Consider the following 15,443-nt stretch of genomic DNA (forward strand, 5'->3'; position numbering starts at 1 on the left):
AATGGACTACAATTCCCATCAGCCCCTGCCAGCATGGCCAATTAACCAGTTAACCATGAACATCTGGAGAGCCGCAGGTTGCAGACCCCTGGGCTAGGTTGTGAAAGTGTGCCTAGTCCAAGGTCACCCAGTGAGCTGCATGACAGAGGGGGAATGGGAATCTAGGTCTCCCCATCTTAATCAAATTCTGTTGTTGCATCGTCTTTGTGACCTGTTCTGGTCTGTGATCTTTTTGGCCTGGATAGAACACAACTTAGGAAACTTTTAACGTCTCCTTGGGTTCTGTGCAGGAAGGAAGTCAGAGCATCAATGCAATGGACAATATTGACTGAGAGCTTAAGGAATGCCCCTTACTGTAACAATGAAAGCCATCATGGATTAAGTGTTGGATTTGGGTGTGGGATACCTTGGTTCATATAGATGGTTAGTAGGAAGATGGTCTTAGACTCTGTCTTGTCTTGCAGTGTAACTTTAGTGCAGTTTGTGGCTCTGTCATTGAAGGAGCTGACAATCACTAGTTTACATTTATTCCCTATATGGGTCTCTCATAATCTGTTGACCGCTTCTCATAAATCCAGACAAACTACTATGTAGAATAGTACCCAAGCCTTCTGAGTTGAAGCTGGAGTTTAGCTGTTTGTGGGGTTTCTTATTTTATTTCCTGCCCTACATTTGGGCTTAATCTATAACTCTTCTCTCTTTTTTTTTAACCTTTCTCCAGGATTTAATGCTATGGCAGCAGATGAGAGTGCCATAGAAAAACAAGTTGGGGAACCAAAGATGGCCCCAGACGGGGAAACCAACGGGTCCTGCGAGCGCAACGAAACCAAGAGCCACCCCAACGCAGCTAGAAACCCTCAGGACAATATCAAAGCGACTCTAGGGGACTCCATGGCTAAGTTAAGCAGGATAGCGGAGAATGGCATTTCTGAGAGAGACAGCGACGCCGGGAAGCAGAACCACATAAAAGCAAATGACTTCACGCAGACTTCCGTCACCGGGAGCAATGGGTACATTTTGCCGAAGCAGATGGCTCAGGAGCCGCCCTTAAGGACTGCCAGCAGCGCTTTTGCTTCCCTCACTGGCCATGCGGCGAAAACCCTCCCTGCAGCAGCAAGCAAAGGGAGAACACTGGGTGCCCTTTCTCAGGCACAGACTGCCTTGCCAGCCAAGTACAGGGAGGGTGGGAAGGATACGGAGGCAAAAAGAACCACAAACGCCAACATCAAGGTCCACAGAGCCCGGAAGACGATGCCCAAGAACACTTCTAGCCTGGTAAAGTACACTGAAAGTTGCGGCCGGGAGTCCCCCGGGGTTCTGATTTGTGTGTGAGGTGGTAAGTGTGAGCTGAAGTGTGCTGTGTGATCCCAGTGGCTCTCAGCCTCTCTCCAGGTACTTGTCCAAGTCAGGTAGTTTTCCAGCTGGATTCAGTCTCTCATCTAGATGAGACCTTCCTCGCTCCTAAATGATGTCTCCTGCGACATTGACCTTAAAAACAAGGAGCAGAGAAATGTTGTCTGTTTGGTGTAGATTTTGCATGCAATTCACTCATAAACTGTGTAGCTGGTACATCATGTAATAAAATCTACACCTCTTGCCTCAACTCCATCTGCCTGAGATGAATTTAGTTCATTTCCTGTAAAAAAAAATCCTCAAGGAGTCCACTTGTTTAAGGTCTGCCTGCTGGATTCTTTTTTTCTCATCCGAGCTGGGTTTTATTTTCCAATGCCAAAGCTGATACCTTAGAAATCCTAGTTGTCCCTCGTTCTGTCCCTCGTTGCAGTGTGTCCAGAGCATCCTATAGGTGAGCTTCCACCTGAACACACGAAGCTGTTTTATGCTACAATTAAGTCCCCGAACTCTGTACCGCCTCCTCTCTAAGACCTCAGGCTAGCTCAAGGCCTTTCCCATCATGTGCTACCTTGAGACTCTTTAACTCAAAAAGCTGGGGATTGAACCTGGAACCTTCTGCATGCCAATTAGAGCCAGTCCACAGCTGCTGCAAAAGCGGCGGAGCTCGCTTTGGGGCAACACGGCTTAATGCGGTTCTGGCATCACGCTGTGGGGGTCGTTTCAGCGGCCGGCTTTTGTCCGTGTCTCCTGTTTGCTCATCAGCTCATTAAGAATCATTCCACATTTTCTCCAGAGCTGCTGCAGTGGGGGTTATGTTTGTAGATACCAAGGAGGGCACGGAGGGAAGCCCGGCAGTCTGGTTCACGGGCCTGCGCTCGTTGTGTGGGCGGCTCGAGCGCCGTGCCACCTGGAAATCTTTTTAAATCACTTGGACTCGCATGTCAGCAGGCCTTGCAAAGGTTGCCAGCGACCTTTGGAAATGCGTTCCCAAAGGCTATCTCCTTCCTGCCGACGGCTTGGCAGTTGTGCTCCGGATGGCACTTGGAACGTTTAGGTTTGCCGTCAATGCAAAGGGCTTAACAGCTATTCAAGCCAGTGGATGCTGAAACTGCTTCGGTTCCCACGGCTGGTTCTTCGGTGGGCAGAGAAGCATCCAGATATCGAGCCAGGTTCCAGATGAAAAGAGGCTTTGAATTCCAGGCATTATCTGGGATTTCTGACAATTAGGGGGATCTGTAAGCCTGCTCTTCTCCAGTGCAATTACGTCCACGGCTTCTGCAGAACCACGGGAAAAGATTCCATCTTTTTAAAAACGAGTGAGCTTCAAGCAAGAGTTTGTTTCCCTCCAGTATAGTTTTGACAGCCATGTGTGGGATTTAGGGGCACGTTTTTGTATCAGAACCTTGAAGGCAACTGCTTTCAGGCCCTCTCAGAGAACTTACACCCCCTTCCTTTGTAAGTCAGTCGATTTTCTATAGCAGAGGTGTCCATGCCAGCAGGGGCTGATGGGAATTGTAGCCCATGAACAGCTGAAGTGCCAGAGTTGGACATCCTTGTTCTATAGAAACAAAATCCAGGGGCATACAGAATGTCCCAGCATCGGTCCCCGGTATTAGGGAGAAATTTTCTGTGAGATCCTAGAGAGCTGCTACTGTAGGCAATACTGAGTTAGATGGACCAAGATTCTGACTTGGTAAAACAGCTTTGCGTGCCCAAGTGGGCAGTCTTCAGGGCTGTGTTTATATACACACACACACACTCCTCATTCAGCTACTGAGACATCAAAGGGTGACACGTGCTTGCAAAAACAGATTCGGATTCCAAGAACAGGGCCGCTGCCGCCTCGCTTTCATACCGTTTCAAGCTTAGCACGTTTCATCAGGAGGCAACACACGTCTCCTGTCAGAATTGCTGAGTGTTCAGTCATCCAGTGGAGAGGTATTCAGGGATGAGGGGGCATGCTAGCGAGAATTCAGCGCTGGCTTTTCCTGTGCAGGATAAATTTGGAAGCATTAAGTGGACTTTTTCAAAGGAAATTTTCTATTCAGCCTCTTTCTAAATTGCTTAATTTAAGCAAGATAAGCACCCTGCTGAATCAGACCAGTAGTCCATCTAGTTCAGTACCTGGCTGCCCAGGTACTGCGGAGGAGCTTCAGCAGGGCATAGAGGCCAAGGGCTTCCCTTGATGTTGCCTCTTAGCCTCCTGTATTCAGAAGTTCACTGCCTCTGAATGTGGAAGCTCGCTTTAGTCTTCATGGCTACTTGCTGCTGATGGAACTGGGCATCAGTAGTGTAGCGTCAACGAGGTGAGATGGGGGCATGATGCCTCGAACGTGCGCTGGTGCATAGGCGTGGCGGGGGTGCGGCGGGGGTTCGGGGCATGTGCGTGCGCCGGGCATAGTTCCCCTCGCTCCGTCCCGGGTAACATTGCACATAAGAAATACCATTTATGGTGCCCTGCAGTTTTATTGTGAAGATAAAATTTGAGAAGGAGAGAACTATGTATTCTGCCTTGTACTGCAGCCAATGCTCTGATCACAACCTGAGTTGAATCCCAAAGACAGGAGATTGTGAAGGCCTATGGCTCAGACAATAAACTTATTACTACTGAATCCCAAAGGAAGTCAGTTTCAGGCAGCTGGCTCAAAGTTGACTCAGCCTTCCGAGGTTGGTAAAGTGAGTACCCGGCTTGTTGAGGGTAAAGTGTCGAGGACTGGGAAAGGCAATGGCAAACCACCCTGTAAACATAGTCTGCCTAGTAAATGTGATGTGATGTCATCCAATGGGTCAGTAACGACCCAGTGCTTGCCCAGGAGACTATCTTTACCTAAAAAACCAGGGATAGAAGTACCCTATGTACTCGAGTGTAAGTCGACCCGAATATAAGTCGAGGCACCTAATTTTACCACAAAAAACTGGGAAACTTATTGACTCGAGTATAAGTCTAGGGTGGGAAATGCAGCAGCTACTGGTAAATTTCAAAAATAAAATAGATACCTAACATGACATTAAGAGCCAATGGAGCAACTCTAATTGCAACGACTGTGGCTTTATCAAAGCTGGAGGATTTACAAGCCTAGCTTTACATAAAAACACAAAAGGGAATGGTGAACTTAATACTCAAAGTTGGATGCAGGCAAAATGCTTCTGCCACAGCTGGTGTGATCTCCTTTCTCGGTGTGCCACAGCTCCAGCGGAATTACCTATATACTCGAGTATAAGCCGAGAGGGGCTTTTTCAGCATTAAAAAAATGTGCTGAAAAAGTCGACTTACACTCAAATATATACGGTAGTTTGTGCCCAGAGAGTACGGTTGGTCCTCAAGGGGGGAGGGAGGGGTGTTGAAGACACAGTCCATCACTGTCTTGCTTCTGTTAGAACTGAGGCATCTAAAAGGACCCTCTTGTGTTCACTCAGACCTGTGTACAAGGGGCGCCCTTGGAGGGAAGGCAGGGCTGTTCATTTGTTTCCAAATAACTTTTATTTTATCAACAAAAAGTGACAGAAAAAGGAAAGAAAGTTAAGAAACAAAAAATAAACAAACATGAGCAAACAGAACAATTACAGTAGTAGTAGTAGTAATAATAATAATAATAATAAATAATAATAATAAATAATAATAAATAACAACAACAACAACAACAACTACCATCTGCCTGTGTCAAAGAACTGGTGGAATCACAAACCTGAAAAGGTCACTGAAAATGAACACGTAAAACTACTCTGGGACTTCCGAATTCAGACTGACAAAGTTTTGGAACACAATACTCCTGACCTCACGATTGTGGAAAAAAAGAAAGTGTGGATAGTTGATGTTGCAATTCCTGGTGACAGAAGGATTGGTGAGAAGCAACTGGAAAAACTTACACGATACGAGGATTTAAGGATTGAACTACAAAGACTCTGGCACAAACCAGTAAAAGTGGTCCCAGTGGTGATCGGTACACTGGGTGCAGTGCCTAAAGATCTTGAACGGCACTTAAAAACAATTGGCGCTGACAAAATCACCATATGTCAGCTGCAAAAGGCCATCCTACTCGGCTCTGCACGCATTATTCGTCGATACATCACACAGTCCTAGATGCTTGGGAAGTGTCCGACGTGTGATGTAATACAAAATCCAGCATATTGATCTTGTTTGCTGTGTATAACTGTTTTATAATAATAATAATAATAATAATAATAATAATTAATAATAATAATAATAATAATAATAATAATAATAATAATAATAATAATAATAATAATAATAAATAAAGTTAAAAAACTAAAAAAGAAACAGAAACAGAAATATATTTTTTAAAAAATGAGAAAGGGAGGAGAAATCTACTTCTGGAACCTCATGGCTCACACAGACTTGCTGATCCTAGGTTTTCGCAGAAGTAGGCTGTCTGTATCAAGCCCCTTCCATGTATTGTCGAAGGCTTTCACAGCCGGATTCAACTGGTTGTGGGGGGTTTTCCAGGCTGTGTGGACGTGGTCTGGTAGATCTTGTTCCTGACGTTTCGCCTTCATCTGTCTGTTATACAGAGAAGTCTGTTATATACTGTATCGAGGAGTCTGTTATACACTTCTCTCTGTGATACACCTCTGAAGATGCCAGCCACAGATGCAGGCAAAACATCAGGAGAAAATGTTTCTAGATCATGGCCATACAGCCCGGAAACCACACAACACCCCAGTGATTCCAGCCGTAAAAGCCTTCGACAACACATGTGCCAATATAGTCTGTTTACAGTTGTCAGAGCTGTTATGCTACAAATCAATCAAATTATTTGGTCTAAATGTGGCATATGAAGAATGGACAGACCCCCTAGTTCTGGTACACAATCCTTTTGTTAACATAATTTAACTATTTAAATTATTTATCAGAAAATGTTCAGATTTGAAAATGCATATCACTGAGCAGGGACAGCCCCAGCTTTCTGGCACTTGTCTCACAGGTAAACAGGTGTCCCTAATTAGTTCTTCATTTTGCTTCTGGGAGATTGTGAATGTTTCTGTGCTGGCTCACTGCTGTGTGGACCAGACTTTTCATTCTTCATAGTTTAGCCTCCTTCTACAGTTCTCAAGAAGTTAAAACTCTTTAATGGAGATAATGTCAGTGAAAGGCTTTAAACACTGAAATGCAGTGTCATGGTGCCAAGGGGGCGGGGTGTGCGCAGTGCACCGGGCACGTGCCAGTGCAGGGGCGTTCTGGGCCGTTCCGGGGGTGTGGCGGGGCGGGGGTGCACACATGCCCCGGGCGTAGTTCCCGCTAGCTCCGGCTGAAATGTATTCTGTTGTTGTTAGTATTATTATTTGGGTTGATCTTGCAGAGCTGTTCTTGACTATTATTTTTGCCTGTCTGCAGCAGGAAGGGAATGGGTGAAAGGCTCAGATGTATTACCATTTCCTTGTCAGAGGAACTGTTAAGCTCTATGGAAGGCTTTTAAGGAGAGTGCCCTGCTGGGAATTCCACTGTTTTTCCATGTCCTCTGGAGGAAGGATGTGGTTTCTATTAACGGTTCTGCTAACGGCTCTTTCTTCATTAGGACTTAACACTTAAGCTGGTGAAGGCTATTTTTCATTCTTAAAAAAAAAGAAAAGAAACGTGACAATCACCATACAGGTGGGGAGAGATGCTCCCATGTTAAAAAGCGTATGATTTGTAACACCCTGTCCTGTCCAGCTCCATTGTCATAAATGCACAGAGAAGCCCCACTATGAACAGATGTCTGTCGTCCTGCATCGTGCCATCACATTCTCATTGAGTGAGGGGCAAAGGTCATAGGGGAAAAACCCCCAAAACATCAGTAGTGTCTTTCTCATGTATTTCTTAGGGCCTCCTCTAGTAATGCATAAATGACTAGCCTGGTGAAAAGTTATGGGGAACTTAGACACTTTCTATTCTGTGATCTTTTGGTTGATCCTAATAAGACAGTGATGGCGAACCTATGGCACGGGTGCCAGAGGTGGCACTCGGAGCCCTCTCTGTGGGCATGTGCACACAGAGTTCGTCATGTGGGGGGCAGAAAATCACCCCCTACACACACACATCTAGGCTGGCCTGGGCCACTGAGCACGACATGCGCGCACCGCGGTGAGCAGGGAGGACTTGGCTGGTGGGCCTGGTGCTTGTGCTCCGGGTGGCTATTGCCTGAGGGGGCGGGGGCAGAGGAGGCAGAGATGCTGGAGAGGCACAGAGCGGTGCGTGCGGAACTTGCTACAGGCTAGAGCAGGCTGGTCCAACTATTTTTGCAGCACAATCCTATGCAGAGTTACTCCCGTGTAAACCCACTGATTTCAGTGAACTTGAGACTGGAATATCTCTGTATAGGATTGCCTACTCTCACTGTCTTTATAAAGCTGCATGTCACATTACAAATTCATTCTTATGTTCTTACTTCATTATTGTGATCTCCAAAGAGTACCATATTTGAGCTATCAGCACAATTAGGCTTGCTTGTTTCAACATATGTGAAAATATAACACCAGTATATTCTGACTCATATTATTGGGCCCATCTAGCTCCGTGGTATCTACTTTGACTGGCAGTGTCTCTCCAGAGGTTCAGGCAGAGCACACCTGCTACCTTTAACTGGAGACACCAGGGGTTGGACCATACCTGCATCTTAAGCCTGTGTTCTACCACTGAGCCACACTCCTTCCCCGAGAACCAAACACTAACACTCATTTTTATGATTTATTAAACAGTTCTATGCCACTGTTTAGACTAAAAGTCTAAAACAGCTAAAAGTCAACAAAATGATTGCAGGAAGCTAAAAGGAGCACAGAATGAATATACAGCAGTTGCCATATTGGCCGTCTGTGTCTTTGTACTTGCTAGCCAGCTGGGTGTTTGTAAGAGGAATTCTGATAGGCTGTGAGATCTGGATGGGAAAGGCCAGAAAAAGGTTGAGGGCTCACTGAATGTGGTTTGGGCTCCTCTTGCCCACGGGAAAGGAGTATCTTTGAGACTAGTTCCTGACATGAATCACCTGAGGCATTGGTTGGAAAAAATGTCTGTTTTCCTGGGAGTTTTTTTTTTTTTTTGTTCCATCATCAAGTTCGTTCTTCTTTGAGCCAACCATTTTGGATTCCTCAGCTCTGCTGGAGAAACTCTTGCCCCGTGCTGTTTTATTATTTACAGCTGCTCTGGTCGTTTGCTCCGGATCCCTGGAACTTCCAATCAGAACCTTCATTTATAAAAAGGAAAAGCAGGGAACGATACATGTTCAGACATTGGACACAGCTGTACAGAGTTTGGAGAAATCCCTGGTTAAGATGTCCACCAGTCATTCCTCCCCTCCCCAAGTTCAATAAGTGTGCTGTCCCATTCTGTGTATGTGAGAGAGCACACGCGTGCACATCCTCCTGGAGATGGAAGAAGCTTATGACAAGCCCCTTGGCACCTTCAAGGCTACAGGAAGTGATGGAGTTGCACTTGGCTCCTTCTGGGTGCCCCTCCTACTAGGAAGTGGGAACTTACCTCAGAGATCCTTGTGACTGTAGGGGTCCCAGAGACAATCTTTTCAGCCAGTCTGTGGACTTTCCCCCAGGCTGATTTCTGATACTGGCCTACAAGGATGCACGGCGGCTGGAAGTGTTGCGAGATGGGCTCTGGATTAGCCATCTGGACCAGAATACTTGGCTTGGATTGAACCCTTCTGCCCTTTTTTGTGGAAGAGGGAGAGAAGAGGCTGAGAACTGGGTGTGGTGAGGAGAACGTAAGGATGGTGTGCTTTGGGAAGGCCCTAAATGTTTTTGCTTGCTTGCTTGCTTGCTTGCGTGTGTGTGTTGTCCGTCAGTAGTAGCTTTATACAAGTAGTAGCTTTATGCAAGAATATAAAGGGTCCTTTGATTTCTGTTCCCCAGAAAGCAAGTAAAGACCCCAAAGAAGCAAAAGCACCTAAGGAAGATGGTAACAAACATGTTTTCGAATTTGGAAAGTCCCCACCTTTGCCCTCTGTCCTTGGCCTTCATTCATCTCTACCTCAGAACCAGAGCTATGTGGCCGCCTCAAAATCACAGACAGGTAAAAAGCTGGTGTGGGCGGGCCCCGTGATTGGTTTTTGGGGGGCAAAAAGGACATTGAAACCCCCCTCTTGTTTGTAAACGTGACTACAATTTCAGTGTGATGCTGCTGGACAAGAAGGACTTACCTGTGTCATGTCACCTGCTCCCAGCATCCCTTTTAAACTGGTCTTCTGTGCATGTAATCCTGCTCTTTGTGCAAAAGTTAGTATCTCCTTCCCAGGTATGGATCTTTCGTCACGTTAACATCGCACTGGATTTTACCTCTCTCAAATATCCCGTAATTCCTGTACTTTTGCCACATGTTCTCTGAAGACTCACATCAGGCGCTGGGCTATGAAGTCACCTGAATTTGAAGGCAGGAGGGAGGCTGCTAGTCTGAGTCTAGAAAAGGGCACTATAGCTGCAGGGAGCTGAACAGGTATCTCCATTGTGCAGGCCAGCTGTACCTGACTATGCCCCCTTGTAGCTCTTCGATTGCATTCCTGAGTAAAGCAGTCTCCTGAAGGAATGAAAGTGAGATCCAGCATTCAGTTTTGGTGGCGTCGTTTGGTAATTTATTCATTAACTGTTGGACACATCCACGTTCCACTCCAGAAGCTATTTCTGCACTGTCACGTTAACATTTCATGAGTACTGGCAGAGAGTCCAGTTTAAACAAAATTCGAAGTACGTGCATCATCACACTGGTATGTTCTTGCCCATTTCAGCCAATGTCCAGTGGTAGCAGACTTTCTCTGTCCAAGATCCTGATATACTAATTGCATTGCTGTGAAGCTTGGGCATGACAGGGGGATAGAGGTCTGCTACCAAACCATATCTCTCTTGCGCCTCTCCCTAATAATTGCTGGTGAAAGAATGGTGTTAGATGATGCTTTCACACATTCTTCACATCTTGGTCCCCTTTGTTTGGCCCGCAGGAGCCGGGAAAATCCAGAATTTCTCAGTTTCATTTGAGAACCAACATGGTGTAGAGAGTGGAGTGGGGATTCAGATCTCTGTGCTAATCGCTGGCCAGTCGCTTTCTCTGTCTCAGCCCGACCTACCCCGTAGGATGGTTTGGAGCAGTGGCGTAGCTATGGAAAATGGAGCCCGGGGCAGACTCCGAATTTTCCGGCAACTGTGGCCTCACCTATGCCCCCCCCCTGTGCCCCACTTACCTTAGCCGGTGGCCAGGCCTGGTGGGACAATGGGGGAAGGAGGAGGTGGCATGGCAGGGTCTGGATGTGACGTATGCACGCTGCCCGGGATGAGACCTGCGCCCATCGGCCAGCCAATCGGTGCAGGCCTCATCCTGGGCGGCGTGCACAGATCATGCGAAGTCCCAGCATTGTCCCTCCTCCTTCCCGAAAGTGTGGGGGGTGATTTCCCTCCATGTGACGCAACCGGGGAGGGGGGCACCTGGGGCAAATGTCCCCACATGTCCCCATTCCAGCTACGCCTGTGGTTTTGAGGATGAAATGGAGAAGGGAAGAAGCATGCGCCTGAGTTCCTTGGGGAAAGAGTGGAATAAAAATGCATTTGAAAATGTTAAGACAATGTGTGTTTCCTTCATTAGATGTTATCTAGGACCTTTCTCCCTTAGCAGTAACTTCATTACTTAGGGAGAGTTACTGTTGAGTTACCATGCATAGGGTTGGGTTGCTAGGATTTTAGCTGCTAGTTTAAGGCAACAGAGTAATCTATGAGGCGAGTTCACAGCTTGCTTACTTGTTATTACAGCGGTAGATATAAAATCAGTTTAACTCTGCAACCTGCTTGGTTTGCTGTTATTTGATTGGAGTGTGTACAGTGTGTGGCTGTCAAATGTCGCCATTCTCCTCTGTTGTCCTGAAATGGTTCTCCAGAGATCTCTTAGGCTCAGTTCAGATGCTGTGAACAAACTAGGGTTTGTTCATGAGAAGCACAAACCTATTTAATTGTGGCCTTGCACACTCTTCCTCTGCGTCTTACCACTTAGCTTGCTGAGATGGAAAATGGAAGTGTTCAGCTAACTGGTTTGTTGTGTTGTTCAAACATGAGCGTCTTTAACAAACTGAGGTTAGCTTCTTTTCTAATTAGTGAGATTCTTAACCACAGTTTAATCCTTGTTAAGACTTCTAGTTATACCTCTCCTATTCCATATCCATGATATCTGAATTGAGTTTAGAAAATAACAAGGTATTCCCGGGAAACCGAGGTAGAAAAGGAACTCGGAGAACCGAAGTGGGAAACTTTGCAATGAATCAAATCAAATAATATGACTGTTAAAGCCCCTCAGCCTGTTTCTTCTTATGCTGCTTTTGAGGCAGGAATGCATGACTGCTGTCAGATGCAGTCTGCATCTTTGGTTCAGGAGTGTTCTGAAATCAAAAGAGCACTAATGGAGACTCCCCAGCTGGATTTTACCTCTCTCAACTATCCCATAATTCCTGTGCCTCTGGCACATGTTCTCTGAAGACTCACATCAGGCGCTGAGCTATGATGTCACCTGAATTTGAAGGCAGGAGGGAGGCTGCCAATCTCAGTCTAGAAAAGGGCCCTATAGCTGCAGGGAGCTGAACAGGTATCTCCATTGCTCAGTTCCAGCCATCCTTGACTATGCCCCCTTGTAGCTCTTTGATTGCATTTCTGACTAAAGCGACTCCTAAAGGAACGAAAGCGAGGTCCAATTTATTCATTAACTGTTGGACACATCCGTGTTCCACTCCAGAAGCTATTTCTGCATCGTGTGCTTTTCCCCTTGCCCTGACGTTCTTCTCTCTGTCCTCCCATCCAGCTGCTTCTGTGTCTCGGAAGAAGAAACGAAGAATGGGAACTTACAGCCTGGTCCCCAAGAAAAAGAACAAAGTTTTAAAACAGCGGACTGTGATCGAGATGTTTAAGAGCATCACCCACTCTTCGGCAGGTGGCAAGGTGAGGGCCAAAGATGGTTTTGATGGATGGAGGAAGGCTGTAATGTATCGCTGCCCTAAGTGCCCGCACAGAGGCTAAAAATGTATCCACAGGCTGCGACGCAAGCTTCTAAAGCAGTATTTTGGCAGGAAATGTGATGACTCCTTTGTGGCCCTGCTTCCTCTTTCCTACTAACATTTGTACAGCTAGCTGACCAACCTTCAAGCTGCTGTGCCTTCAGGTAGTCTTAGACTGAATTGCACACCAGGGCCAGGCCTAACAATTGAGCACCCTCTTCTCTCCCAGAGATAAAGCCAAGCTTCTTTGCTGCGCTGTCAGGCAGAACTACCCTTCGCTCTGGCTGCTCTTTTTCCTGCGCCAGACCTGAGCTGTCACTGCTGTCCCCCTGCGGCAGAACTCAACACCGACTTCTCCTGTGATCCCTCCAACAACTCTTCCCCATTCTCTTGCAGGCTCATCTGAGTGGCTGATTTTCCTTTCAGGGGCAGGGCAGGCTCCTGTTCGTCACAGTGGGTTCTCATTAGCAATAGAGGCCTGTCTTCGGAAGTGGGTGGCAAATAGCTCGGTTGTACATTTGGTGGCGCATGTTCAGTTTAGTTTATTACATATAGCCATAAACCGGCATAGTAAAACATCAGACCAAATAATGTTACACAACAGCAATACAATAAAATCATTTAGCTAATAGACTTGCCGGCCAAAACCTTCCACATTTTGTAAGCACTGTAGCAAAACTTCATTACTGTATATGAAACTGTGTCATCCTCATCAGTAAGCAGATAGTTTACCACAAAGTCATCAGGATGGCCAACGTGGCCAAAGACTCTGTGCGGCAAAGGTGAAATTAAACAACTCTGATCATCTGTGTACTACCGTACTCACAGTAAAGTAAAATATGATTGAGTGTTTCATGGTGATGTGTGTGTATGTGCGCACATAGGTGCACACGTGTGTCAATGCTGTCACCTTGCAATTTGTCTGTCTGGGCACATATAGGGTGAAAAGGACGATACGAGTCCTCATGTGAACGGGGAAAGCTTAGAGGTGGATTCCGAAGAGGAAGATTCAGATGAGCTTGAGGAGGAAGACGAACATGGGACGGAGCATCTGTCTGCCTTTCCTGCAGAGGACAACCAAACTGCTAAAGAAGTGGCTGCAGAGGCCAGCAAAGTTAGAAAGGTGATTGGAATGGCTACTGGGGGAATGTTTTTTGTCTATGCAGATGAACAGTGAAAAGATAGACAGGAGTTGATGGGCTGGAACAAAATCTTTTCCTGGACAAAAGGGAATGAGAACGATGCTCAAAAAGGCCAAAATCAAGTGTTTCAGATCAAGGGGGGGGGGGGGGCTGCTTTTGGCAAAGGAATTGTCAGCCAGACTATTCCCAATGGGGGAAAGGGGGGGGCTTACTTCATCACTAGCCTTCCCTCAGTCCAGTTGCCTTCTCTTCAATCTCAGAGTGTCTTTACTGTTTTCAGATTGTTCTGGTGTTTTCTTCACGAGGAGAATGGTGTGATAAGGCCTCAGATGCTCAACAGACCTCATAAGTGGCAGTACTAGACCTTATGGAGTGAATTCAGATTCCTACATTCATATCCAGCCCAAATGCTGGAGTGTTGTGGGGAGCTGGCTGTTGAAGAGCTTAATATAGCTGCCTTGGCTACCTTTTTTGGGGAGGGGGGTTATCATAGCAAACCTCCATGCTTGGAGGATGCATGCTCCTTAGTACCAGTTGCTTGGGAGCAAACAGTGGGGAAGAGCTGTTGCCTTCAAACTGTGCTTGTGGGCTTCCAAGGGACATCTGATTTGCTGCTGATGGAAACACAATGCTGGATGTCTTTGGGGCTGCATCTAGATGGGTGCGTCAATTAAAACCATCTTACATGCCTTCCTGAATGCAGCCAGTGAAAAGCTGTCTGTACCCACCCTGGTAAGCCATTCCAGGAGCCTGGGCCTGCCACAGATAAAAACCTGCGTGCGATTTGTAACCATACGGGCAATAGCGGATCCCACAAGGACCAAACTTTTGTTAATCTATCGTATGCAAGTAACAGATTACTCTTTGTGGACAAACTGCACTTGTCCGCATCTTACCTCATTTACATCTCTTTGTCTTTCCTATACTTTCTTCATCATGGTGTTCCACAATCTGCAGTGCCTCAATTAACAAACCACAGTTAGTGTATCCCGTGACTAATAAACAAGCTGCAAACCTAGTGTGCGGTATGCTTCACTGAGGTGAGGCTCTTCTCAGCAGAACCAGACTTTTCTGCTTCCCTCTTTCCAGGGTACCCTGTTGATCTCCTGGGGAAAGGAGGACCATCATGAATGGATTAAGAGACAAATCCAGGGGTCTTCTACAGGAAAGAGTAATTGGCAGAAACTACACCTCACCTTCTGTTAAATGAAAAATTTCGTTTGGATCTAACCCATCAGTTTTGCACCATTCAACGAACCACAGTTGGCCTTTTATGTTACATTATAAAGCAAGCAACGGTTTATAAACTGTGGTTTGCTGTGATACCTGAATGCACCCTTGACCTAATCCAGCAAGGCTATTTTTCTGTATTTTCATGCGTTCCATTGTAGGCTGCCTGCTCTCTATCTCTTTTTCACTGAGCTTCATGCTTCAACTTTCCAAGAACATATTTCAAGGCACAGCATCAACCGCCCTTTTAGCTTCCCTTCTAGAAAACCCGGAAGGGGTCTGCAAGCATCCAGTTCCTTGTAAAGCACAGTGAGGTTTATTTGCCCCTATTAACTGGAATTCAAATTGCTAGTGGTTCAACATCAATTACCGCCCTGTTGCTAAAACCTAAACCATCAGCATGAGCCAGCCTTAAGGCCTGGTGGTTCCTTATAGGATTGCAAATCTTCTTCCCTGGAATGGAATTGTGACTTGCGAGTCTCTCCCTGCAGGTAGACTTGCTATGTGAATTACAGAGTGGGAAAGGAAACAAATTCCCTTTGCGGTGATTCACACACAGTACAGTGGCAAATACACATTTAGCACGGCATGGATACCACCCAGAGGGCTTTTTAAAAAGCCGTGTGCTGGGATGTAAATTCTAACACTGAAAAAAGGAAAAAAAAGAAAGAAAATAATGCGTGGTGTGGGGGAGGGGAGCAGAAGCCAATGACAGCTCTCTGCTCCGCACACTTGCTGGGTATACTCTTGC

General features: G+C 46.3%; 1 protein-coding gene across 1 annotated transcript in view; it reads left to right on the plus strand.

Moving 5' to 3' along the window:
• The window catches only part of EHMT1 (euchromatic histone lysine methyltransferase 1), an 86,757-nt gene that overhangs the window by 18,590 nt on the left and 52,724 nt on the right, over positions 1-15,443 (plus strand). The window contains exons 3-6 of the mRNA XM_048512144.1: positions 722-1,275; positions 9,211-9,370; positions 12,128-12,264; positions 13,261-13,443. Of these exons, the coding sequence (XP_048368101.1) occupies positions 722-1,275; positions 9,211-9,370; positions 12,128-12,264; positions 13,261-13,443 (1,034 nt within the window). The remainder of the gene's footprint in view (positions 1-721; positions 1,276-9,210; positions 9,371-12,127; positions 12,265-13,260; positions 13,444-15,443) is intronic.

This window comes from Sphaerodactylus townsendi, linkage group LG12 (assembly GCF_021028975.2).
Source record: "Sphaerodactylus townsendi isolate TG3544 linkage group LG12, MPM_Stown_v2.3, whole genome shotgun sequence".
Taxonomy (NCBI): Eukaryota; Metazoa; Chordata; class Lepidosauria; order Squamata; family Sphaerodactylidae; genus Sphaerodactylus; species Sphaerodactylus townsendi.